The sequence below is a fragment of the Salvelinus namaycush genome, chromosome 34 (genome assembly GCF_016432855.1).
Source record: "Salvelinus namaycush isolate Seneca chromosome 34, SaNama_1.0, whole genome shotgun sequence".
Taxonomy (NCBI): domain Eukaryota; kingdom Metazoa; phylum Chordata; class Actinopteri; order Salmoniformes; family Salmonidae; genus Salvelinus; species Salvelinus namaycush.
In genome coordinates, this window is record NC_052340.1 from 28972807 (window position 1) to 29000465 (window position 27659).

The 27659-nt window shown below is 42.0% G+C and overlaps 2 protein-coding genes across 2 annotated transcripts; one reads left to right on the forward strand and one right to left on the reverse strand.

Moving 5' to 3' along the window:
• Positions 1-988: 988 nt before the first annotated feature.
• LOC120028938 (retinal guanylyl cyclase 2-like) lies at positions 989-17985 on the forward strand. The gene is made up of 18 exons (XM_038974210.1): positions 989-1736; positions 2484-2785; positions 3063-3417; positions 3669-3753; positions 3894-3990; positions 4077-4211; positions 4338-4418; positions 4692-4868; positions 5009-5165; positions 5742-5891; positions 6224-6372; positions 14015-14178; positions 14396-14588; positions 14775-14949; positions 15937-16035; positions 16650-16744; positions 16842-16927; positions 17901-17985. The coding sequence occupies exons 1-18, from the start codon at positions 989-991 to the stop codon at positions 17983-17985; spliced, it is 3333 nt and encodes a 1110-aa protein (XP_038830138.1).
• Positions 17986-22789: 4804 nt separating this feature from the next.
• Positions 22790-26884, reverse strand: LOC120028323 (serpin H1-like). The gene is made up of 5 exons (XM_038973530.1): positions 26752-26884; positions 24609-25228; positions 24364-24462; positions 24019-24251; positions 22790-23851 (listed from the first exon to the last, which is right to left on the reverse strand). Exons 2-5 carry the CDS (start codon positions 25189-25191, stop codon positions 23549-23551), a joined length of 1218 nt encoding a protein of 405 aa, XP_038829458.1. The 5' UTR covers positions 25192-25228; positions 26752-26884; the 3' UTR covers positions 22790-23548.
• Positions 26885-27659: the final 775 nt, after the last annotated feature.

Consider the following 27659-nt stretch of genomic DNA (forward strand, 5'->3'; position numbering starts at 1 on the left):
CTATAGAATATAAGGCTACTATCTTGACAAGGCTTTGTGGGACGGTAATGTGTTTCAGAGACTCCAACGTGCGTTGACAATCCTCTTATAGTATGCCTTACCGAATATGGATTAGGTCCGTGTGCAGCACCCGTTTTGCCTACAGGTCACTTTGAAAGGGCTTTGATTGAATTGGCGTGGTTGATCTTGGCCTGCTATAATGTACAGTATATATTCGTTAGAAATTCAATATAAATAAGTTTGACATTGAAGAAAATATCGCTTTATTTTGAATGTTTTAGTAATCTAAGTTTCTGCAACCTGTTGAGCATCAGGTAACCTTGACTTTCCAAGGATACCTTACAATAATACATAATGTTATTCTGTTTGAATCTAATGAGCTAATATTATAAGGTGAGAAAAATGTAACTTGTGTGTGGAGTGTACCTGTGTAGGGCGCGCTAGCCGTGTGAAGCGCGAACAGCGGGATGTAAGGCGCTCTCTAGGGTGCTGAAGTTGACAGACACAACGGAGCTCCTGCCTCTGCCTCACTCTATCATACAGACCAGAAAGATAATGAGGTGTTGTGTCTTCAACTGGGAAACGGTATGACATTTTACATGAGTGAAAATATAGAGAATACTGAAATGGTGAGGTGAGGATTACTGGGGGGAAAACAGGAGTGTTAAAAAACTCTTCAGGCTTCTCAGCTTTCAAGAAGGCCAAGAAAAGCAATGGTAAGTGCAACCTATTATGCTTCAAACTATGCTATTTCACGAGTGTATCTTTGGGAAAACATGCTATCAAATACAGTGATCTCACTTTCACATAGCCTACTTTGTTTTAACGCTATGCAGTTCAATAAACTTTGAAGTAGCCTAACCCTAATTAGAAATGATGTTAAAATAAATAGGCTACTCGAAACTTTCTTTTGCAGGTGTCTTTAGTTTGGTTTATAATGCTCTGATGTAGGATCACAGTTCACCAATACGGATACTCAAGCAGGATAATGCAACATATTCCTCTAAATGTTGGAGGTGTGCTATGGGACTTATCCAACTATCCATACAGCCCCACCATCTTCAAGAGCAGACAAAGCCTTACAACGCTGCCATTCTATAACTTTCTGCTATGGGTCCTGCTCGGGGTTTTGACGTTTCCATGCTGTGTCCAGTGTTTAATCTTCAAAGTTGGGGTCCTTGGGCCCTGGAACTGCGACCCGGTCTACTCCAAGGCCCTACCTGCGCTGGCCGCTAAACTGGCCGTGGGCAGAATAAACGAGGATTTCAGTTTAGATTTGGGAAGCAAATTGGACTTCGTGATCTTGCAAGAAGCATGTGAAACGTCTAAAGCGTTGACCACATTTGTGTACTACGAGAAAATGGTGGACGGTTTCGTCGGCCCCACGAATCCAGGATACTGTGACGCAGCCTCACTTTTGAGCAAAAATTGGGATAAAGCTATCTTTTCCTGGGCTTGTATTAACTATGAGTTGGATCGAATCAAGAGTTACCCAACCTTCGCACGGACACTGCCGTCACCCACACGGGTGTTGTTCACGGTGTTGAAGCATTTCTGTTGGGCCAACATCGGCATCGTGTCTTCCAATGAGGATATCTGGATGGACACCGCGGGTAAAGTGGCCAACTCCCTGCGGAGCCAGGGACTTCCCGTTGGCATAGTAGCGTCGGTGGGAATGAACGAGACGGAGATGGAAAGTACACTGAGCAGAATCCTGGCTGCGGGGGAGATCAAAGGCGAGTGTTTTTAACAACTTCTTTACCGTCTCTTTGCTGAAGTTTTAGTTACTGAAGAGATACGAGTGAAGTAAGTGCAGGCTATGCTATCAAGCCTCACAAGACAGTAGGCCTACAGAAATATGTGATTGATCAGTTTAAAAGGGTAATCCGCAGCTGAAACAATAACAAAGTATTTCCCTGCCCTGGTTTCGGTAATAAACTGAGGGATGGGGTAGGAGAAATGTAACCCCTTTCAAATTCATAGATAGAGCTATGGATACAATTACTAACCATCCACGATATCAACATTATAGTTTTAACCATGTTAGAGACTATAAAGTGTTTGTTTACATTTACTTTGTTTACAAACATTGGAGTACAATGAGCTCTAATTTCGGGTTCTGATGGGATACGACAGTTGGACTAAGCTAATGAGACATTTATAAGTTATATTCTTCTAGAATCAATGGGTATATATCATTAATTTATAAGTCCCAAATGTTATGCAGCAACTGCAGATTGACCCTTTAAGGTAGGGTCATGTTGGCCAATGATGAATGTTACCTCCACAAGTGTTGATTAAGTTATTTTCAACTTGATTAGGGGTTATCAGGTTGTCTCTCAAGTGTGAATCAACGCTATCATGAATTAATAATTTGTTTTTACAGTAGGATGATTCAGCAACATGCACAGAGATGCAATTCCTTCATGCACATGGTCATTCCAGGTGGCGACCCCTCACTGTCTCTGTCCTGTGTGTTCCAGTGATCATCATGTGCATGCACTCTGCTCTGATTGGTGGGGAGCAGCAGACAGCCTTCCTGCTGAAGGCCCATGAGATGGGTCTGACGAAGGGCCGCTACGTGTTTGTCCCCTACGACACCCTGCTCTACAGCCTGCCATACGCCAACACATCCTACTTCCCCCTGCAAAACAACACCAAGCTGCGGCAGGCCTACGACGCCGTGCTCACCATCACTGTGTCCTCAGATCTAATGTCATTCAATGAGGCGTTCAACATGGCCAAGAGGTTTGAGGAACTCACCATATCACTGGTCCCACAGCAGGTGAGGAGGGTGCTTTTTGGATATTTTCACTTTTGGGATGTGAGTGGATTCCATCTGAATTTCAATTGATTGTTATGTTATCACATTGTTATTACAATAGTATTATAAATATGCCATTGATTGCATTTATTGAATATTGGTTATGTGGAGAAACATCATAGTCTTCAGGTCATTTGATTATTTTTTTTGTTTTAGGTCAATGTATCACTCTCAGTTTTGGAAAAGCTAATCACTTTAGCCAAATAAACAATTTATCAATTGCCTCCTTGCATTCCAGGTCAACCCCCTGTTTGGAACCATCTACAACGGTATTTACCTCCTTGCCAAAGCCATGCACAATGCCAGAAGAGCTGGCAAGTGGCTCTCTGGGACCAACCTAGCTTATTTCACCAGGAACATGACATTCTCTGGCTTCAACCAGAAGATCCAGATAGACACTGAAGGGGAGAGCCAGACTAACTATGTCATCTTGGACTCCGACGGATGGGAGGGTCAGCTGTACCGCTCCTATATGGTGGACTTGAGCGCTGACATGGTCCGCTTCGCGGGCAAGTCCATTAACTTCCCCGGGGGTTCCCCTCCTCCCTCAGACTCCAGCTGTTGGTTTGAACCAAACACAATCTGCACTGGAGGTAGAGAATCTGTTTCAAATCAAATCATATTTTATTTGTCACATGCGCCGAATACAACAGGTGTAGGTAGACCTTACCGTGAAATGCTTACTTACAAGCCCTTAACCAACAATGCAGTTAAAAAAATAGAGTTAAGGAAATATTTACTAAATAAATTAAAGTAAAACATAAAGTTGTTAGTTTGTGTCTTTCATTCTTCCATCACACAACCAAACTATGTCTTTAGTCTCCATCTCTTACCTGTGTCTCAGGTGTGGAGATAACCTACGTCATAGTGATGTTTGTGATCCTCTTCGTTATGATCGTGGGAGGACTTGGTCTAAGTCTGTTCGTAAGGTAACTCTTCTCACTGTGCTGTTCTGTTTCTTACTGTATTTTTATGCTGTTCAGATACATAGAGTCTATAAACCCAGACAGAGATAGTTGGTATTGCTGTGCTGTGATCTTGGCTGACATGCTCTCTGATTGGCTGGCAGGAGGAGAATCCAGCAGATCCAGTTGGTGAAGGGGCCCAATCGGATCCTACTGACTCTAGAAGACCTCACATTCATCAACCCTCAGCTTAGCAAGAGGGTAAATATATTTTCCCATGTGATTCTCTACAACATTACCTCTATCTGGTATACTGTATGTTCATTCATATATTTTATACCTCATAGAAAATCACTCTAGAGGACCTGGGTGACTCTAAAAGTGCGATAGACAACAACAGTATGCATTCAGGAGACCCGCACCACTCTGTGAACAGCATCACAACAGCAACACATGAGACCACAAATGTAGCTGTCTATGAGGTAAGTTGACGACGTTGACCGCTGAACCACAAGTCGACTTTTCATTCCTATCACAAAAGATTTCAACGTGACTTGTAGAGAATGGAGCCAGGATAAAACCACATATTTTTGTCCATGGCTTCACAGGGTGACTGGGTGTGGCTGAAAAAGTTTGAAGAAGGCCATTTCAAGGAAGTCAAGCAGAGCACGACCAAGATCTTTACAAAGGTACAATAAAACATAACAACAGCAAGTTCAAGCACAAGGTCAGTGAAATGCTTGCGACCTCTACCGAACAGTGCAGAAATAAATATCTAAAATAGTATAACTAATACTTTTTTAAATATAAATCTATATATTTTATTTCATATATATATATTTTTTTATTAGTATTATACTATTAAGAAAACATGAGAAATAACATAATGTATAGAATCTTGTCTGGGATGTGAGTTTGTTTTTGCTAACTTTGGGGTCTTCATTTTGTGTGAATGTGTCCAGATGAAGGATCTGCGAAATGAGAACATCAATCCGTTCCTGGGGTTCTTCACAGACTGTGACATGTTTGCTGTGGTGACGGAGCATTGTTCCCGTGGCAGCCTGCAGGACCTCCTGAGGAACGACGACGTCAAGCTGGACTGGATGTTCAAGTCTTCTCTGTTGCTGGATCTAATCAAGGTATGACATGTTTGACGTATCTTCTATATCTTCTAAAACCTGTTTCGGCCAGCAGATCATGTTAATTTAAAATGTTTTTCTGGTACTTTGTCATAAGTAACACCAATGGTTTACCAGTGTTGATCATATTGGCCTCTCAGGGTATGAAGTATCTGCACCATCGAGAGTTCCCTCACGGCCGGCTGAAGTCACGGAACTGTGTGGTGGACGGTCGCTTTGTCCTCAAGATCACAGACTATGGCTTTAACGAGCTGCTGGAATCCCAGAAATCCCCCCAAAATCTAGTTCCACCTGAAGGTAACATCTATGCCTAGATCTACACGTTTTTGGGGGAAAAATGTCACTCTTTTTTTGACAGTGCAGTCAAAAATGTGATATATATTTCCACACTATGAGGTTGAAATAACCCTGTGAATTTTTGAAATTTATGTTAGTGCCCTTTTAGTGTAAGAGTTGTTTGAAAATACTGCCTTAAATTTCAGCTTGTTTTGCATGGGTGGTGTGTTGGACCACCTGGTGACATCATAACAAAGAGAGTTTTCCCTCCTCTCTGCAAATAACAGTTTTCAGGTTACACATCCCTCCCACTAGGCTCCTCCAGTTAGGCCCCTCTCTCAGACCACTCCCAGACAGTCCTAGCAAAATTCTTGCTTGAGAAATGTCATTTTACTAAGAAGCTATTTTTGTAAGGTACTTAATTGTTAGCCAGAAATGATTTGATATTGAAATCAAAATGGCTGCATTGGACCTTTAAAGATGGACTTCACACACAATAATTTGTATTTCTAGTTTGTGAGCATACATCTATGTCATTTAAATGTGCTGCATTTAAGTACCATGCCAAAATTATGACCCTGTGCGTCTTTATCTCAGATCAGTTTTGGACAGCTCCAGAGTTCCTCCGAGACGTGGAGAACACTCGGAAGGGGACCTATAAAGGAGATGTGTACAGTTTTGCCATTATACTCCAAGAGGTGGTTGTCCGAGGACTTCCGTATTGCATGCTGGGTCTGACTCCTGCGGGTAGGTCTGGGGGATACAAAACAGGCAAAACCATACAATCCACTCTGAGAGGAAATGTTTTGTTTTACCTTGAGGTCATTTTTTGCATTTTGTGAATCAACATCAATTGATTGATTAGTTATACTGATATCTATCGAATAATGTCAGAGTTGTAAATCACAATAATTTCCCTATCTACAGTGTATAATGTAGCTACATATTGTACAGCATTTCTGCTTTGCTTTGACAAACTGTCTAGTACCAGCTGCCAATAAGCTGTGTAATGAGTTGTTATGCTCTAGTGCTGTTGCTATATAACCTCTCACCTCTCTTTCTCTCTCCCTCCCAATCAGAGATCATCCGTAAGGTGAAGAAGCCTCCTCCCATGTGCAGGCCTACGGTGGCCCCAGATCAGGCTCCTCTGGAGTGTATTCAGCTGATGAAACAGTGCTGGAGCGAACAGCCTGACCGGAGACCAGCCTTCGATGAGATCTTTGACCGGGTCAGCAACACTCATCTGTCTCCATGGTTATGTTAGCAGTTGACGTTACTCTTCAATAAAACACACCCCAAAGCAAATCAGGGGGAGAAAAATAGGTTTATTCAAAGAAGAGATGTTATACTGAGAGGTACAGTTGAAGTCAAAAGTTTACATACAACTTAGCCAAATACATTTAAACTCAGTTTTTCACAATTCCTGACATTTAATCCTATTAAAAATTTCCTGTCTTAGGTCAGTTAGGATCACCACTTTATTTTAAGAAAATTTAAGAATTTTAAGAATTATTTCTTTCATCACATTCCCAATGGGTCAGTAGTTTACATACACTCAATTAGTATTTGGTAGCATTGCCTTTAAATTGTTTAACTTGGGTCAAACGTTTCGGGTAGCCTTCCACAAGCTTCCCACAATATGTTGGGTGAATTTTGGTCCATTCCTCCTGACAGAGCTGGTGTAACCGAGTCAGGTTTGTAGGCCTCCTTGCTCACACACGCTTTTTCAGTTCTGCCCACACATTGTCTATAGGATTGAGGTCAGGGCTTTGTGATGGCCACTCCAATACCTTGACTTTGTTGTCCCAGTATGCTTGAGGTCATTGTCCATTTCGAAGACCCATTTGCGACCAAGCTTTAACTTCATGACTGATGTCTTGAGATGTTGCTTCAATATATCCACATACATTTCCTGCCTCATGATGCCATCTATTTTGTGAAGTGCACCAAACCCTCCTGCAGCAAAGCACCCCCACAACATGATGCTGCCACCCCCGTGCTTCACGGTTGGGATGGTGTTCTTCGGCTTGCAAGCCTAACCCCTTTTCCTCCTAACATAACAATGGTCATTATGGCCAAACAGTTCTATTTTTGTTTCATCAGACCAGAGGACATTTCTCCAAAAAGTACGATCTTTGTCCCCATGTGCAGTTGCAAACTGTAGTCTGGCTTTTTATGGCGGTTTTAGAGCAGTGGCTTATTCCTTGCTTTAGAGCAGTGGCCTTTCAGGTTATGTTGATATAGGACTTGTTTTACTGTGGATATAGATACTTTTCTACCTGTTTCCTCCAGCATCTTCACAAGGTCCTTTGCTGTTGTTGTGTCTTTGGCATCATTAAACTGAAGACTTATTTATCAAATAACTCTCTGTAATTATTATTACGCGATTAAACTGATTAATCATGTAACTTTAATTAACTAGGAAGTCGGGGCACCAAGGAAAATATTCAGATTACAAAGTTATAATTTTCCTAATATAACTTTTCAGATATTTTCATATCTGATCAATTACTCTTCTTAATTAATTAATTATTTACTTTACCTCACGTTAGTCTCATTCCAAACGTCGTAAATTGTTGGTTATCTGCACGAACACAGTCTTCACTATATCCATACATCAATTGTCTTAAATCATTTATTTATTAACTAACTAAACAATCACAGAAGTGCACACACAAACAAACAAAGTAAATATGGTTACAAGAAATGATAGGGGAATGTGCCCTAGTGGGCTAAACCGGCATGGCGGCTTGTTAGACAAAAGGGGAGTGGGGGTCAGCTGAGAAGTCACTACAGAGTTGATAATTATAACAATTGAAATGCTAATACTTTGCACATGAACGTTCACGCATTCGGGAACAATTGCAATCAATATATATATTTACGCTCAGTGTGTCGTCTTGATCGCTGTTGAAAAGTTTGTTTATTTTGTGGAATTGTCCGTCTCTCTCTCTCTCTCTCTCTCTCTCTCTCTCTCTCTCTCTCTGTCGTGGTTAGAATGGATAGTTCAGAGTGACATTCATTCATGTCGTTATGGATAGGTGTTTCGGCGGTTGTCGGTCTTCGCGTTCAATGATACCGAATTCCTAGCTGCAGACTAGTAATTAATATCAAAGACTTGTTCTTATTCTGTCGGTATCGATAGTCTAAGAGTTTAACCACGTGGGATGGTTAAAAGATTCAGCAATCTGGTCTCAAACCTTGGCCCTCTCGTTATCGAGGTAAGCTGGTCTGCAACCTTTGTCCTCTCGTGATTGAGAGAAACATGGTCTGGTGATAGAAAACCCGAGTGGGGGTTTTATTCGGAAGGGCAGAAAAGGGCCTGTCCCAGGATGCCCGACCATAACTGTGCTCATGGGCGGTCCTCTGATTTAGTTAAACTCAAAAGGGAATTGGAGTTTCCTTCATTAAACAGTCCAAAATCACATTACACAATTTTACAAACAGTATCATCCTCACTCATTAATTTTATACAACAATTAGATGTAAACCTCATATCTGAGGCTATTATATAAACAGCGTTATGGTAATGTGGCCGCACCGTCTCCCATGAGCTTCACCAAGATTACCAAACGGACCAGTTCGTAGCTGGATTCTTCACCGATCTTTTATACCTTCTCCGGAACATAAATGTTGTTCGGACCTCAAGTTCTGTGAGGTGGAAGAAATTTGTTTGTTCTCTATGAAACTTCACTCTGTCTCTATACTGTGTGGCCATGAGGCAGGATCTTCCCTAGGAATTTATGACCTATCTGACCACAGCAGCCTGGTTGTAGGAGGCTGAGAGAGGGGGATGGTGCTCGCTGTACCCAAAGAGGGCAACGTCATGACACTGTTGTTCTGGGATTGATTTGCACTTTTCGCACCAAAGTACGTTCATCTCTAGGAGACAGAACGCGTCTCCTTCCTGAGCGGTATGTCGGCTGAGTGGTCCCATGGTGTTCATACTTGCGTACTATTGTTTGTACAGATGAACGGGGTACCTTCAGGCATTTGGAAATTGCTCCCAAGGATGAACCAGACTTGTGGAGGTGTTCAAATTTTTTTCTGAGGTCTTGGCTGATTTTTTACATTTCCCCATGATGTCAAGCAAAGAGGCACTGAGTTTGAAGGTAGGCCTTGAAATACATCCATAATTTAACTCAAATTATGTAAATTAGCCTATCAGAAGCGTCTAAAGCCATGACATAATTTTCTGGAATTTTCCAAGCTGTTTAAAGGCACAGTCAACTTAGTGTATGTAAAATTCTGATCCACTGGAATTGTGATACAGTGAATTATAAGTGAAGTAATCTGTCTGTAAACAATTGTTGGAAAAATGACTTGTGTCATGCACAAAGTAGATGTCCTAACCGACTTGCCAAAACTATAGTTTGTTAACAAGAAATTTGTGGAGTGGTTGAAAAACGAGTTTTAATGACTCCAACCTAAGTGTATGTAAACTTCTGACTTCAACTGTAGATGTTCATTCTCCCGTGTCCTCAGTGATTCTCTTCAGTGATTCTCTCCTGTGATTCTCTCCTGTGATTGTCTCGTCAGAAAAGGGACAGGATGTACTTTGGAACCCAGCCCTAGCCTGTGGTTGAACAATTGGAATTCCTTGCAATAAAACTGGGCCAATGGCTAAATAACAAGTATCCTATTTCAGGAATCAATTTGGACCAATGAGAACTTGCCATGTAGCTATGAGTCCCAGACTGAAATTCCTCCCATGTCTCTGACCCATTGATCATTAATTCCCTATTACAGAAAAAACACTATTTCCATTGATCGTTAGTACTCTATTGACTTTTAGTCCTCTTGAGCTTTTGTACTCTATTGACCTCTCGTCCTCTGCGTTGTGTATTTATCTTGTAAATATTCTTACAGTTACCTGCTGTCAGTGTCATAGCAGGGTAATGCCGGGAATATGTCTGGGTAATTATAGGCTGAAGACAGCAGAAATTGGTCTGTCAGCACTCATGGGCCGGGTCCGAAATCAGTCTTGCCTACTACTTAATAAAACGAGATACTGTGTACTAATTGTATTACACACTATTTAGAACGTACAGTTTAGTAAAAACAAATGCAGTACGCAACAACTATCAACATACTCGGCTCACCCATCCTGAGAATGTGTCATCTAATAATGCTCAATTTAAAGCATACTTGAGTTTTGAAATTTCACTTACTATGAAACGTTCTATTTTCGCATATAGTACCAGTCAAAAGTTTGGACACATCTACTCATTGAAGGGTTTTTCTTTATTTTTACTATTTTCTACATTGTAGAATAACAATGAAGACATCAAAACTATGAAATAACACATATGGAATCATGTAGTAACCAAAAATATATTTTTGATTCTTCAAAGTAGCCACCCTTTGCCTTGATGACAGCTTTGCACACTCTTGCCATTCTCTCAACCAGCTTCACCTGGAATGATTTTGCAACAGTTTTGAAGGAGTTCCCACATATGCTGAGCACTTGTTGGCTGCTTTTCCTTCACTCTGCGGTCCAACTCATCCCAAACCATCTCATTTTGAGTTGAGGTCAAGTAATTGTGGAGGCCAGATCATCTGATGTAGCACTCCATCACTCTCCTTCTTGGTTAAATTTCCCTTACACAAACCAGATGGGATGGCGTATCGCTGCAGAATGCTGTGGTAGCCATGCTGGTTAAGTGTGTCTTGAATTCTAAATACATTTATTTCACCTTTATTTAACCAGGTAGGCTAGTTGAGAACAAGTTCTTATTTACAACTGCGACCTGGCCAAGATAAAGCAAAGCAGTTCGACACATACAACAACACAGAGTACACATGGAATAAACAAACATACAGTCAATAATACATCAGAAAAAGTATATTTACTGTGTGTGCAAATGAGGTAAGATAAGGGAGGTAAGGCAATAAATAGGCCATGGTGGTGAAGTAATTACAATATACGAATTAAACACTGGAGTGAGAGATGTGCAGAAGATGAATGTGCAAGTAGAGATACTGAGGTGCAGAGGAGCAAGATAAATAAATAAATACACTATAGGGATGAGGTAGATTGGATGGGCTATTTACAGATGAGCTATGTACAGGTGCAGTGATCTGTGAGCTGCTCTGACAGCTGGTGCTTAAAGCTAGTGAGGGAGATATGAGTCTCCAGCTTTGGTGATTTTTGCAGTTCGTTTCAGTCATTGGCAGCAGAGAACTGGAAGGAAAGGCGGCCAAAGGAGGAATTGGCTTTGGGGGTGACCAGTGAGATATACCTGCTGGAGCGCGTGCTACGGGTGGGTGCTGCTATGGTGACCAGTGAGCTGAGATAAGGCAGGGCTTTACCTAGCAAAGACTTGTAGATGACCTGGAGCCAGTGGGTTTGGCGACGGGTATGAAGCGAGGGCCAGCCAACGAGAGCGTACAGGTCGCAGTGGTGGGTAGTATATGGGGCTTTGGTGACAAAACAGATGCCACTGTGATAGACTGCATCCAATTTGTTGAGTAGAGTGTTGGAGGCTATTTTGTAGATGACATCGCCGAAGTCGAGGATCGGTAGGATGGTCAGTTTTACGAGGGTATGTTTGGCAGCATGAGTGAAGGATCCTTTGTTGCGAAATAGGAAGCTGATTCTAGATTTAATTTTGGATTGGAGATGCTTAAAAACTTCTTATGGCTGAGATCCCGTTAATGGGATCGACATGACAACAGCCAGTGAAAGTGCAGGGCGCCAAATTCAAACAACAGAAATCTCATAATTAAAATTCCTCAAACATACAAGTATTTTACACCATTTTAAAGATAAACTTGTTGTAAAACTGCCAGAGATCCGGACAACAGGCCCTCCGATTTGACACACTGAACTCTATCAGAGAAGTAGTGAACCAGGCGAGGCAGTCATTTGAGAAACCAAGACTGTTGAGTCTGCCGATAAGCATGCAGTGATTGACAGAGTTGAAAGCCTTGGCCAGGTCGATGAATACGGCTGCACAGTAATGTCTCTTATCGATGGCGGTTATGATATTGTTTAGGACCTTGAGCGTGGCTGAGGTGCACCCATGACCAGCTCTGAAACCAGATTGCATAGCGGAGAAGGTATGGTGGGATTCAAAATGGTCCGTAATCTGTTTGTTAAATTGCCGTTCGAAGACCTTAGAAAGGCAGGGTAGGATAGATATAGGTCTGTACCAGTTTGGCTCTAGAGTGTCTCCCCATTTGAAGAGGGGGATGATCGCGGCAGCTTTCCAATCTTTGGGAATCTCAGACAATACGAAAAAGAGGTTGAACAGGCTAGTAATAGGGGTTGCAACAATTTCGGCAAATAATTTTAGAAAGAGAGGGTCCAGATTGTCTAGCCCGGATGATTTGTAGGGGTCCAGATTTTGCAGCTCTTTCAGAACGTCAGCTATCTGGATTTGGGTGAAGGAGAAGAGAGGGAGGCTTGGGCGAGTTGCTGTAGGGGGTGCAGGGCAGTTGACCGGGGGTAGGGGTAGCCAGGTGGAAAGGATGGCCGGCCGTAGAAAAATGCTTATTGAAATTCTCAATTATAGTGGATTTATCGGTGGTGACAATGTTTCCTAGCCTCAGTGCAGTGGGCAACTGGGAGGAGGTGCTCTTATTCTCCATAGACTTTACAGTGTCCCAGAACTTTTTTGAGTTTGTGCTACAGGATGCAAATTTCTGCTTGAAAAAGCTAGCCTTAGCTTTCCTAACTGGCTGTGTATATTGGTTCCTAACTTCCCTGAAAAGTTGCATATCATATAAATCATATAAATCACTGACATTGTCACCAGCAAAGAAACCCCACACCATCACACCTCCTACTCCATGCTTCACAGTGGGAACTACACATGCGGTGATCATCCTTTCACCTACTTTGAGTCTCACGAAGACACGGCAGTTGGAACCAAAAATCTCAAATTTGGACTCATCAGACCAAAGGACAGATTTCCAACGGTCTAATGTCCATTGCTCGTGTTTTTTGGCCAAAGCAATTCTCTTCTTCTTATTGGTGTCCTTTAGTAGTGTTTTTTTTCTTCAGCAATTTGACCATGATGGCCTGATTCACGCAGTCTCCTCTGAACAGTTGATGTTGAGATGTGTCTGTTACTTGAATTCTGTGAAGCATTTATTTGGGCTGCAATCTGAGGTGCAGTTAACTCTAATGAACTTATCCTCATGAGCGCAAGTTTCATCACAGCACTTGATGGTTTTTGCGACTGCACTTGATGAAACTTTAAAAGTTCTAGAAATGTTCCGTATTGACTGGCCTTCATGTCTTAAAGTAATGATGGACTGTCGTTTGTCTTTGCTTATTTGAGCAGTTCTTGCCATAATATGGACTTGGTTTTTTACCAAATAGGGCTATCTTCTATTTTTCACCCCTACCTTGTCACAACACAACTGATTGGCTCAAACGCATTAAGAAGGAAGGAAATTCCCCAAATTAACTTTTAACAAGGCACACTTGTTAATTGAAATGCATTCCAGGTGACTACCTGATGAAGCTGGTTGAGAGAATGTCAAGAGTGTGCAAAGCTGTCATCAAGGCCAAAGGTGGCTACTTTGAAGAATCTCAAATAGAAAATATATTTAGATTCTTTTAACACTTTTTTGGTTACTACATGATTCCATGTGTGTTATGTCATAGTTTTGATGTCTTCACTATTATTCTACAATGTAGAAAAGAGTAAAAAATAAAGAAAAACCCTTGAAGGAGTCGGTGAGTCCAACCTTTTGATTGGTACTGTACCTAAAATGCATACTATTTAGAACGCTAGTATGGGTATTAAGACACGTACAAAGTCTTGTCTCATAGCTTTATGGATTTTTACAGAGATCATAACTCATACCTGATATTACATAATGTAGTGGTAAACCGATGATGATGGTGTGTGTCACAGTTCAAGCTGATCAACAAGGGCAAGAAGACCAACATAATTGACTCCATGTTGCGGATGCTGGAGCAGTACTCATCTAACCTGGAAGACCTGATCAGAGAGAGGACAGAGGAGCTAGAAGTGGAGAAACAGAGGACAGAGAAACTGCTCTCTGAGATGCTACCTCCGTGAGTCAAGCATCATGTTATAACACAGAGACAACTAAATAAGACAATGGGCATCTTGTTATTATAATATACCCTTCTTGTATGATGCCAAGGGTATTATCATTTTATTACATTATATAGTACTTTACTTTTAACTTTGAATGATTGTTTGTTGCTCTGTGTCACGTTAGCATTAACAGGTTACCACTAACACAAAATGTCCCCTGTCACATTACAGTTCTGTGGCAGAGGCTCTGAAGACGGGTGCGACGGTGGAGCCAGAGTATTTTGACCAGGTTACCATCTACTTCAGTGACATAGTAGGCTTCACCACCATCTCTTCCCTCAGTGATCCCATCGAAGTGGTGGACCTGCTCAATGACCTGTACACGCTGTTTGACGCTGTGCTCAGCAACCACGACGTATACAAGGTCAGTTATACTATTTTCACACTACTGAGTTGAACCGAAATGAGCTGAGCCGAGGCATCATAGTTGCTGGAAACGGGTTGGGGTGCCGTGCCAGGGGAGCTTCACAACAGATCAAGTGACGTGATGATTTTTTTTGTATCAACGTGCCAATGTTTCACTGTATGCCTGCTTGTTTTCATTGTATAGGTGGAGACCATTGGTGATGCCTACATGGTGGCATCAGGTCTACCCAAGAGGAATGGCAACAAACACGCAGCGGAAATAGCCAACATGTCCCTGAACATCCTGAGCTCTGTGGGCACCTTCCAGATGCGCCACATGCCCAGCGTGCCCGTCAGGATACGAATAGGGATACACTCAGGTGAGAGTGGGCATTGGGTTGTCCCTGCCTAGCAGACACACTCTGAAGTTAGGCTGATTAGCTAGATGATCAATCTTGCTCAATGGTTGTATGCCAAAGTAAGGTGTTTATAAATATGAAGAGTTTCTTTCTAAAACACCATATATCCATTTTCTGAAATGTTGGTAAATGAGCTTATATTGTTTAAAGAACTTATGAAAGAGATTGGTGTGTTTTTTTCAATATCCAATCATGGCATGGGTTTGTTCAATGACAGACATGTATTTGTTTAAAATCTATCACTTGATCATTTCATTTCAGAGCGACAAATAATCCGTTTTTTTTGCAAAACACTATATATCCACCTTACTCTTCGTGAATTAAGTACTATTGCTAGGTTTTACACATTCAAATGTAACGAATAACTCCATTTTTAATAAAGAACTGTACAAATGATAGATTTGTGATATATTTAAATGTAAAAATGTTTTATCAATACAGTTATATGAGATCTGTATGTAAAACATTTACATGTTACATTTTAGTCATTTAGCGGATGTTCTTAACCAGAGCGACTTACAGTGAGTGCATTCATCTTAAGGTAGCTAGTTGAGACAACCACATATCACAGTCAAATATACAGTGTGCCAACATTCCATTCTAGCTAAACAATGCATATACTGTATAGGGTTTTGCAAAAAATAACTACATTTTAATACACACTTAAAATCGATGAATTGGAAAAGTAATGTTTAACACGAATATGAAGCTACCCATAAGCAATAAGGTTTTGTGAAAAAACACAAATGTGAAAAATGTGTGGATATAGTGTTTTGGAAATAAGCTCTTCATATCACAATCAATCACTTTGATTCTATTTCCTTTTCTAACTGTCTGTATGTGGGGATCCATCAGTCATAATGAGTACGGCTGAAACAGTAGCAGGCCAGGGTTTGGTTTCTCAATGTGATGTCTGAGATGTGATGCTCATGTGTTGTGTGTGTACAGGGTCATGTGTTGCTGGGGTGGTGGGTCTGACCATGCCTCGGTACTGCCTTTTCGGAGACACAGTCAACACCGCCTCTCGTATGGAATCCACTGGGCTGCGTGAGTATCAGAGGTTCTTGGTGTTGATTTACAAAACATTAAGAACACCTTCCTAATATTGAGTTGGAACAGCCTCAATTCGTCAGGGCATGGACTCTACAAGGTGTCGAAAGCCTTCCACAGGGATGCTGTCCCATGTCGACTCCAATGCTTCCCACAGTTGCGTCAAGTTGGCTGGATGTCCTTTGGGTGGAACATTCTTGATACACACGGGAAACTGTTGAGTGTGAAAAACCCAGCAGCGTTGCAGTTCTTGACACAAACCGGTTCGCCTGGGCTGGCACCTTCTACCATACCCCGTTCAAAAGCACTTCAATCTTTTGTCTTGCCCATTCAGCCTCTGAATGGCACACATACACAATCCATGTCTCAATTGTCTCAAGGCTTAAAAATCATTTTTAATCTGTCTCCTCCCCTTCATCTACACTGATTGAAGTGGATTTAACAAGTGACATCAATAAGGGATCATAGCTTTCACCTGGATTCACCTGGTCAGTCTATGTCATAGAAAGAGCAGGTATTGTTAATGTTTTGTACACTCAGTGTATTTCTGCTCAGGATGTCTGCATTATTTTGCTGGTATGGTTTGTAGTGACAGTGTTATTTCCTTTCAGCTTATAGAATTCATGTAAACATGAGCACTGTGAAGATCCTGCGCTCCCTCAACGAGGGCTACAAGATAGACATCAGGGGCATGACAGAGCTGAAGGTATAAACACCTCACAATACATTATCCTCTGTGTTCACCTGTAGGATTTCTTTCAACTGTTTATAAATAAATCATGAATAACGATGTGTTCCTACAGGGTAAAGGCATTGAAGAGACATATTGGCTGGTTGGGAAAGAAAACTTCACAAAGCCTTTACCGAAGCCTCCAGAGATTAAACCAGGGTAAGACCTCACAATACCGTACCTTATGTTGAGACCCTGCCGAGAACTAAATTAATCTTAACACATCTACATTTCATTCAGTGAATATTTGTTAATTGATTATACAGCAGTTTATGTGTAATAATTTCACTCATTTTCTCATCATTCACTGCATGAGCAAAATGGAGTCCCAATGAGTACCGGGATGTGATTGAGGCTGTTATGGTGATGTTACAGTACATGTGTTGTCTACTTTAGGGATGACAATCATGGACTGAACCCAGAGGATATAGCTGCGTACAAGAGAAAAAATGCAGAGAAAAAAGCTTGATTCTCTGAGTCAAAATCGAGGAGGTAGCTAGCAATTTGCATGCCGTGCTCTGTTGTGTCATGGTGAAAATCTAGTTGTTGTGTGGTGTCTTCTGTTGCATGTGGTTTGTGGCTTTCACAATCTCTGGGATTTTGTTGAGCCCCCTCTACTACCCCCAACCCCTATACTGTCCATCCAAAGTCTCTTGATCTGATCTCTTCTCTAATCTTCTAATCTTATCACCTTCAATATCGTTAAAAGCAGAGCAGAGCTTGACCATCCCAGAAAAGCTCTATTCATTTTGGTTAATCGAGTGGTTCACCATCATTACCGTCCTTCCTTTCTTTTCACCTTCTCATTTGAGGCAGCACCTCTAAGACACAGGTGGGGAGGATGGGCTCATAGTAATGGCTGGAATGGAATAAATGGAATGGTGCACATCAAATACATGGTTTCCATGTGTTTGATACCACGTAATTCACGCCATTCCAACCATTAATATGAGCCGTCCTCCAATCACCAGCCTCCTATCCTCTAAGACAATTAACATTCTGCTTCTTCTGCCATGTCATCTTGTCTCGTCTTGTTTCACCAATTGCCATGTTTGCAATAATCTGATAGTCCTTCTATTGTTTGAAGTGGAAGTACGTAGAGTTGAAATGTTTTTGGATCTTCCATTCTCAGGGACAACTGGCAAGAGATGGTGACAGATGAGATCAAGACGATATTTCGCAAGGCCAACCGGGAGGTGGACAAGCCTAAAATCTGAGCAGATGAGACAGAGAGAGAGAGAGGCAAAAATGGGGAGAGGAGGAGGTCACATCCAAAGAGAGAGAGAGGAAGAGAAAAGGATGATGAAGGACTGGAGGACAGAGGGCATGGACCGGCCTACTCACTGCGGCTTACGTGGTCTCCTTTAATAGGATTTGCCTGGCTGCTGTCTTTGTAATCTGCTTGTGGCCAGCACAGCAGAAAGGGAGAGCACTAATGAAATGAAGGTTGTTGTATTAGCGTTCTGCGACAGGGATAGTGCGTGTCTTCTTAATGAACCATGCACTTATTTCTCTGGTCTCCCATTGGCCACTAAGTGGCTTCGTGTCAGTGGAATGGTTTTGTCTAGATGGTAAACAGTTTATGTCAAAACTAAGTTATCGTAGCGGGTTAGGAGAATTTACGCAGCAAGTTAGGAGAATGAATGTAGTAACTTAGGAGAATTAAGTTTAATTAAGGTTAGTAAAAGGGTTAGGTTTAAAGTTAGCTAAAATGCTAAACATTCAACTTTTGACATCAGTTTGACATAAACTGTAACCCATCTGGACATGGCCAAGTGGAGTTGAAGTCCCAGACCTCAACAGAATGATCTACTGTATCTCTCCACTCCCATACTGTACTGTAGCTTTTAATCACATGCATAATGGAAATTATTTTCTATTTTTGTTATTGTTTCATCACTCTTCTAAACATTTTGAAAGGAGCACTTATCTCCACCTGAAGAGAGTTCATTTTAGTTAGTTATGGGAAAATATGAAATTCCATTTTTAAGTTATGGCCAAAAACCTTTGTAAGAATGTAAGGTTAGCATTCCAAAGTTGTGAGAGGAAATCGGATATACTCCACCGTTCAAAAGTTTGGGGTCACTTAGAAATGTCCTTGTTTTTGAAAGAAAATCAAATTTATCGTCCATTAAAATAATATAAAATTGATCAGAAATACAGTGTAGACGTTGTAAATGACTATTGTAGCTGGAAACGGCAGATTTTTTATAGAATATCTACATAGGCGTACAGAGGCCCATTATCAGCAACCATTACTCCTGTGTTCCAATGGCACGTTGTGTTAGCTAATCCAAGTTTATCCTTTTAAAAGGCTAATTGATCATTAGAAAACCCTTTTGCAAATATTTTAGCACAGCTGAAAACTGTTGTGGTGTTTAAAGAAGCAATAAAACTGGCCTTTAGACTAGTTGAGTATCTGGAGGATCAGCATTTGTGGGTTCGATTACAGGCTCAAAATGGCCAGAAAAATGACCTTTCTTCTGAAACTCGTCAGTCTATTCTTATTCTGAGAAATGAAGGCTATTCCATGCGACGCAGCACGAGAGGCACACGGGGTGATTGGCGGAGCCAGGTTTCAGACCAGAGCCAACTCCTCGCACTTGCTTTAAGGAGCGTGTGACCGTTCAGGCACCATGTTATGCGGTGATACGCACTGTGTCTCTAGTGCGCATTCACAGCCCGGTGCGCTCCGTGCCAGCTCCCCGCACTTGCCGTGCGAAAATGAGCATCCAACCAGGACGGGTTGTGCCGGCTCAGTGCTCCTGGTCTCCAGTACGCCTCCTCGGACCAGGATATCCTGCGCCGGCTCTACGCACTGTGTTTTCAGTGCGCCTTCACAGCCCAGTGCGTCCTGTGCCAGCGCCCCGCACTTGCTGGGCTAAAGTGAGTATCCAGCCAGGACGGGTTGTGCCAGCTCTACGCTCCAGACCTCCATTGCACCTCCACGGCCCAGTATATCCTGTGCCAGCTCCACGCACCCGGCCTCCAGTGCATCTCTCTAGCCTGGTACGCCCTGTGCCTGCTCCACGCACCCGGCTTCCAGTGCATCTCTCCAGCCTGGTACGCCCTGTGCCGGCTCCACGCACCAGGCCTCCAGTACGCCTCCGCAGTCCGGTGCCTCCTGTGAGGGTTCCCAGTCCGAAGCCTCCAGTGACGATCCATGGCCCGAAGCCTCCTGTGACGATCCATGGCCCGAAGCCTCCAGTGATGATCCATGGCCCGAAGCCTCCAGTGACGATCCATGGCCCGGAGCCTCCAGTGACGATCCATGGCCCAGAGCCTCCAGTGACGATCCATGGCCCGGAGCCTCCAGTGACGATCCATGGCCCATAGCCTCCGGGGAAGATCCATGGCCCGGAGCCTCCAGTGACGATTCATGGCCCGGAGCCTCCAGTGACGATCCATGGCCCGGAGCTTCCAGTGACGACCAATGGCCCGGAGCCCCCGGCGAAGATCTACGGTCCAGAGCCCCCGGCGACGATCTACGGTCCGGAGCCCCCGGCGACGATCCACGGTCCGGAGCCTCCGGCGATGATACACGGTCCGGAGCCTCCGGCGACGATACACGGTCCGTAGCCTCCGGCGATGATCTACGGTCTGGTTCCTCCGGCGACGATCTACGGTCCGGTTCCTCCGGCGACGATCCACGGTCCGGAGCCTCCGGCGATGATCCACAGTCCGGTTCCACGGAAGTGGAGGGATCAGCGAGCGGAGCGGGGTCTACGTCCCGAACTGGATCCGCCACCGAGGCTAGATGCCCACCCGGACCCTCCCCCATAGAGTCAGGTTTTGCGGCCGGAGTCCGCACCTTTGGGGGGGGTACTGTCACGCCCTGACCTTAGAGAGCCTTTTTATTTCTCTATGTGGTTAGGTCAGGGTGTGATTTGGGTGGACATTCTAGTTTTTCTATTTCTTTGTTGGCCAGGTATGGTTCCCAATCAGAGGCAGCTGTCTATCGTTGTCTCTGATTGGGGATCATATTTAGGCAGCCTTTTCCACCTTTAGTTTGTGGGATCTTGATTTTGTATAGTTGCTGTGTAGCCTGCAGAACTTTACGTTAGTTTTGTATTTTGTTGTTTTTCGGTGTTCATTTTAATAAAAGTATGATGTTCGCCTACCACGCTGCACCTTGGTCCGATCATTCCATCAACGAGCGTGACAGGGCCTCTGTACGTCTATGTAGATATTCCATTAAAAATCAGCCGTTTCCAGCTACAATAGTAATTTACATTAACAATGTCTCCACTGTATTTCTGATTAATTTGATGTTATTTTAACGTACAAAAAATGTGCTTTTGTTTCAAAATCAAGGATATTTCTAAGTCACCCCAAACTTCTGAACGGTAGTGTATATATATCTAATGTATTGTCAGTAGATTGGCATATAGATAAATAATTCCCTATATTAATCATGTGTTTGTTTGTATGAGAAAAAAAGAGTGTTATTTGGGGACAATGATACAATACAAAAACTAAGGACAGACACATATATTCCCTTTTTAATTTGAACTGTGGATTTCTGTGTTACATTGACCTCTGGAAATTCAAAAATGTTTATATGCATGCTGTATCCGCTTGTTATAGATTGTCTATGTAATATTTCTGTAACAAAGTCTTGCCATTTTTAAGCAAGGCATTTGGAGACACGGAGTTTAGTGATTCTCAATAGACAAGACAAGTAAAGAATGGTCATGTCCAATGTCGATGACTTCATTGACAAGCGTACTATCTCTTGTTTGGTTGAAGGTATGACTTGTATGAATGACAATGAATGAGCGTCCATGACAAGCACTATGAGCTCATACTTTAGGGTTACCTATGCAGTGAAAAACATAAATAGATCATTATCAAATAACATGAGCAATGATATATGCAGATGGTTGTTTGATGATATACAGTATATTGGTAAGCTTTTAGTGTCTTATGTATATTAATTCATCTATTTAATAGACTAAGACAACAATTAATTAAAATAATGTACAGTATGCAACATACATTTTTAAGATGCACAGTGTTGAAAAATGTAATCTGTTACTGATTACAGTTACATGAAAAATAAAGTAGTCAGTAATGTAATCCGTAATCAGAAACGTAAAGATGCATTCATTATGTTATTTGTCTTGGATATTTATGAGACACAAAGACTCATGTAAATATTATATATTTAATTAAATAAATCACTGTGGTTTTATTTATATGTATGCATATGACACTGGGTTACAATAATTTCTATGGCTCTTCTAGACAAAAAGAAAGGGAAAGTATTATCCAAGTGGTTGCTCTATTCGCCAGAAGATGGCGGTGAGATCACATCTCTTGATCTTTCTGTCCTCTCCATTATCTTTGTCCATTACTCTCTAAATTGTTTGTTCATGGGAATGTGATGATGAAAGACTACTTTGTTTCTAACACCCCATATTCTACAAAATGTCTGTTTTTCATAATTATTTAGGATGGTTGATGAACATTTCCTGAATCAGTTTCGTGTCTAAGGTCTCAATTGACAATAGAGATGTGTCATAAGTTTTACTTCCTTGTTGAATAGATCTTCTCCCTGTTTCACCATGCTAACCCTGCACTACAACCTCACCCAGCTAGGTTGATTAGTTTCTTAATGGGGATTTCCTAACTTAATGATCTCTATATTAAGCTCTGGCAGTACTAACTAATGTGTTAAAAGTGGGTAAGGCCTGGAAATCATGTGCCTTTTGCAGGTTTAAAACTTAGCCTATGTAAGGTCCCCGGGGAAAGAATCTCCACATTCCATTCTGGAGACAGAGGAATGTTCGCCCTCAGGCCGACTGGAACGATTGTTATCATTTTCCTCACTGAACACAGACAGTAAGATACACAATTGCATACTCACTGCACAATTTAGTTAATTTCAGAGGCTTATATCCTGATTATGGCCCCTTAAGTTAAATCTAACCTTTTCTTAATCATGATGTATCAGTATGCTTAGACGAAACTGAGCAGATTCTTACACTTATCAATTTTGAATGTTAATCACACACCAAGTTCATTTTGTGTTTCTTTTTATTGAAAAATAGTCAAAAAGGACACAACATTGCATTATGGCAACATTCCAAGGTTTTGTGGTAAATGCCTACAACATAAAGTCACAGTTTGATTGGCAAATGGCATAGATAATTCAATTAAAACAAAGTGTACAGAGGAACAGTTTCAGTGCAGCTGGAATGCAAAAACAACTGAAAGCATGATAAATGTACTTTGCTGGTTGGAAAGTGGAAGATAGTATGTCATGAAATTTGCTTGTGCAACAATATTTCTCTTTAAAAAAAGATAATGCAAGTAACCACACAGATCACAAACTCAAAATAAGAGAGAAGCCAAACCTATACTGGTGAAAATAATGGTGGAATATGTCTGATTTTATGGAAGGCAGAAATCTGAGAGATCATAGCTAATTAATATAAGCATGTTGTCAGGTCGTCTGCTATTCAATGTTCAGGTACTCTATAAAGGCACTTATGGTGTTTGGCTATTTCCCGAAATGTGTTGAAATGCAGACTAACAATGTTATTCATTATGGCACATTGCAAAGGCCAAACAGCATTCATTCAAAGGTATACACTCCTGTTCCCTGGGAGTGCTTAATGTGTCTGTGATACATTAGTAGGCCTAGCTATTCAGTCCACAGGTTTACCTGTTGGAATGTGTTCTTGAGGTAACAGTGATACCATAATACACATACTGTACACATACCATTTCCTGGCATGATTCAAGCAGTAAACCGTAACTCACATCCATTAACTATTATAACTCATCACGCATCTTGTCTCCTTTGGGTCGCACCATTCTGCCGATGAAGATGATGGAGTTGGTCTTGTTGTCCTTCACCAGGAAGATGAAGGGATGGTCAGCGTAGAATAACTTGGGGTTCCTCAGCTTCTCGCTTCCGAAGATGCTGGTGTCAAAAGGGTTCCCCTCAATGTCCCACTCCATGGCAGAGGCGTGGAACACATTGGAGAGGTACAGGTCCTTCTTGCCAGAGATGTTGGACAGATCAGCCTTGGTTTTGTCCACAGCTTCAGTCAGACCAAGCTCACCAAGAGTTTTCTGGAGAGAAGAGTACAATAGAGAGTGAAACATGGAGAAATGGTTTATATGTAGGTCAAATATGTTCTTTCATAGTCAAGCTTGCGAGCTAACTCGTAGTTTATGAGATAAGTCATTAACAACCTTTAAATCTATTGCAAACAATATAGTCGCAATGATGTCTTTACCTGGAGGTTGTGGCTAACTTCTACACTGACTTTGGGCAGAGAGATGGCCACGGCCCTCTCCTCCATCTTGCCCATCCAGGTTTCCAGCTGCTTGCAGGTCAGCAGCTTCTCCAGCCTGTCCAGGGGCTCCAGGTGGTAGGGCATGATGAACACCAGGCTGGACTGCTTCTGGCCCAGGGGCATGTCCAGCACAAACAACATGTTCTCTGTGTCATCATGGAACTTATAGAGACCTGTGGAAAACAGTCATGAGATGAGAATAGATTAGTCAACTGATCTTGATAATGTCTTATATTAAGGCTTATAGTATGGTATGTCTCTATTCAAAAGGTTAATGAAACCTACCAGTGCGATGCATCATGGGAACAGAGACTGTGAATGAACGGGTCACCAGGAAGCCACGGTTGTCTACCATCTTCTCATGGAACTTCTCATCCCAGTGAGCTGTAGACAGAGGATCATGTTTGTTTTCTAAAGATATTCACATCTCACAAGCTCACTGTTTAATACTCCCCAATATCAACAGTAATAGCAGTAGTGGAAGGTACTAACTACTAGGCTACAGAGTGTTTTTGAAGAACTCTACTTACGCTTGAAGAACATAGCATTGGCGATCATGGCTCCATCAGCATTCTGCACATCCTTGGTGATCTCAAGCAGCTTGCCGTTTGTTGACTTGGCCGCCCATTCGTTGATGGAGTTCACTGCGCTCCGCTTGTCCCTGAGGTTGATCTTTGAATGGTCATAGTTGTAGTGCTTCTTGCTGCTCTTCACAAAGTCATCGGCAAAGGTGACCAAGCTGGGGCCGTAGAGGCGGTTGCTGATCTTCCATGTGACGTTACGGGTCTTGGGGTCGCTGACCTCATTCAGGAGCTCTGACAGGCCTGTGTGCAGGTGCTCATCCTTCAGGGCGTCAGCACTGAGGACAGACTTGACCTGGGAGGCGGTGGAAGCCTTGCCCCCGAGGGCCACCATGCCCAGGGAGGAGGCCACCACCACAGGGGATATCAGGATGTTATCAAGGCCCTTCTCCTTGGCCACCGTGTGGTAGAGTCTGAAGGCCAGGTTGGTGCTCTGGTCAGCCATGGTGGTGGCGTGGCTGCTCAGCTTCTTCTTGTCTTCTCCGGAGGCCGCAACGGCCAGCAGGCACAGAGCTGCGATGGTCACCCACATCCTGTCTTTCTTCTGGTTCTTAAGCAGCTATAGAAGCCTGAAAGCAGACAAAAATACAAGAATGTAGGAAATCTTGTGTTGGTATTTGAGGCCACTGTTTTAAAGGGTCTATGTTTGTGTAGCAAATAAGTGTTGGAGTGTAGTTTTAGACGGAGGACACTTATTCAGCAGTTAAATTACAATAGTCACCACAAATTACAATGTTGAACCCAGAAGAGGGCAGGGTTGGCTGCACAAATGAATGGGTTCCAATTTCAGGCAGCCATGTTTCTAGCCACGTCAGCAGCTGAAGAACACTTGAGCTATAGCAGCACCCTAGTGTGCTGGGCTCTGACTGAAGGTGTATTTTGATACCTCTGTGTTCTTATTCATTGTAGAACAAAAAACATATAAATTCCCAATTTCTAAAAGAAAATATGATATTCAGAAGTTCCCCGAGGTATCATTAATGCACATTGTTGTGAATTTCCACATAGAACATATGCAGGTACTTTTTGCCTGTGAACAGAAGCGCACAGGCTTGTTCAAATAAAGGACCACATGTTCAGCCTCAGGATACATCTAACAACAAGGAGTGGCTTCTTATTAATCCTTTGATTTTCGACTACTTGTAAATTGCTTCTCTTCCTTCAAAAACATGGCCGTAGAGCTGGTTTTCCCTAATTTAGCATTTTTCACTTTGTAAATTTTTGCATCATCTTGGGATACCTTGAAATGTTTTCATACTGATGTCAAGGTTTTCGTTTTTCATTCTGAAAGAAAAGAGGTGCATGGGGTAATCTCCATACAGCAGGTGATAAAGCATTAGTCAAACCCACATGGAGCTTTTTTTTCATAAAATTTCTTTGAATATAAGGGTCATTGTTGAAAACATTTTGTATTTGATATTTTCTTGAATAATGATTCATAGCTAGGTATATCGTGCATACACACATGTAAAACTTATCTCATTGGTCAGTGCATGACCCATAGGTATAGCCGTCTGCAGCGCAGCAAAAGTCTTTGTTCCATAAAAATAAAATAAAGTTTTGCAGCACCCACCCCAAATGACTTCCCACCGCTATGAACGTCCCACCACTCCCAAAATCATATATGCAATGTAACTAACAATTCTGCTTGTTTGTATGTGCAATTACCCACAACCCAATGAAGTTAATACAATGATTTGTAATTTTCTCTCTTCATTTATTGAATAACTGTAACCCAATAATCAACATGCATTATCAAGCAACGATATTATCTCAAAATACAGTTATAACTGCCGTATCTAATACCCTTTATAGATAAATTGCATGAACATCAATGCGGCATCCTATCAGCTACTCCAGTTCTCACCAAACAGTTGAGATAATAGCAAATATGTGCCGTTTGATTAAACGTAAAGATTGTGCAAGAGTGCCTGAATCAGAATACATACCAAATTCTACAAAGTTATGTTGAAAATAGTTTCAGAACCTAAATGCATGCACTACTTTTACTTTAAACCGTTAAAACAAAACAACAGCTTCCCCCCCAAAACATCGTTAAAACTGAGCATTCTCCCAGTCTCCCAGTCCTTACCTGGCACAGCTTGGCACGACTCTTCCAGATATCACTCTTTGGGTTAGCTCCTCTGTCGATTAATGTTCCTATTATTTTTTACTCTGGCCTATATATCCCACAGAAAAGAAACTTCTGGAAGTTGGGAATGGGGTATGCAAATGAAAACCTCTGGCTCTCCTTAGGAAGCCTAGACATCAGACCTCCCCCTGGATCCATTTGCTGGAGTCCTCTGCATGGTCCTAATGCTGCAGGCTGACTCAATCCCACACACAGCTTTCATCATATAAAACTTTCACACATTTTCTAACTTTCATTCACCAGCACAATATATATGGGTAAAGTACAATAGTGTGTATTTTTCAACAGTGGATATGTGCATGTCAGTGATGATGACATCCCTTTGGCTTCCTCTTGTAATTGTGAATGAGTACATTGGTCACAATGCTCATACTGTATGCATGATTTGTATTTTCAATAATCCTGTTCAAAAGCAATGATTATGGAAGGGATTCCACACGACTTTTATAACAGTAGTTGTAACCGTAGTTACTAGAAGTTTGTCAAAGTAATTCGTTTCAGCCTCCTCATCACTCCCCCCTCCCCCATACTGCCACGTCTTCCCAGGCTTGTTCAGGATGGGGGTTGTGGAGCAGGCGCTATAGCAACAGTGCTGTAAACCAGCTAGAAATCAAGCTCTGACATAAACACGTCCTCACCAGTCTCAATACAAGCAACTGCAACCACTTTTTTACATAATTTCAACTAAAAGTAACCTTTTATTGAATTACAATGTGAAATTCTACTGGTACCATGTGGTACGTCTCTTAAATAGGTATAGTGAAATGTAGTTCTGATGCCATCAGTTCGATGTCCAAATCACATCATTCCACTGTGGATGTAACATATTTCCCCCTCCTCTTTTTGCA

Coding starts and splice junctions, on each gene's coding strand:
- LOC120028938 (XM_038974210.1), top strand. CDS start 989: ATGCAACATATTCCTCTAAATGTTGGAGGTGTGCTATGGGACTTATCC. Junction 3,991..4,076: donor ACCCTCAGCTTAGCAAGAGG/GTAAATATATTT, acceptor TATACCTCATAG/AAAATCACTCTAGAGGACCT. Junction 5,166..5,741: donor AAATCTAGTTCCACCTGAAG/GTAACATCTATG, acceptor TCTTTATCTCAG/ATCAGTTTTGGACAGCTCCA.
- LOC120028323 (XM_038973530.1), bottom strand. CDS start 25,191: ATGTGGGTGACCATCGCAGCTCTGTGCCTGCTGGCCGTTGCGGCCTCC. Junction 24,463..24,608: donor CAATGCTATGTTCTTCAAGC/GTAAGTAGAGTT, acceptor CTCTGTCTACAG/CTCACTGGGATGAGAAGTTC. Junction 24,252..24,363: donor TCCCATGATGCATCGCACTG/GTAGGTTTCATT, acceptor TGTTTTCCACAG/GTCTCTATAAGTTCCATGAT.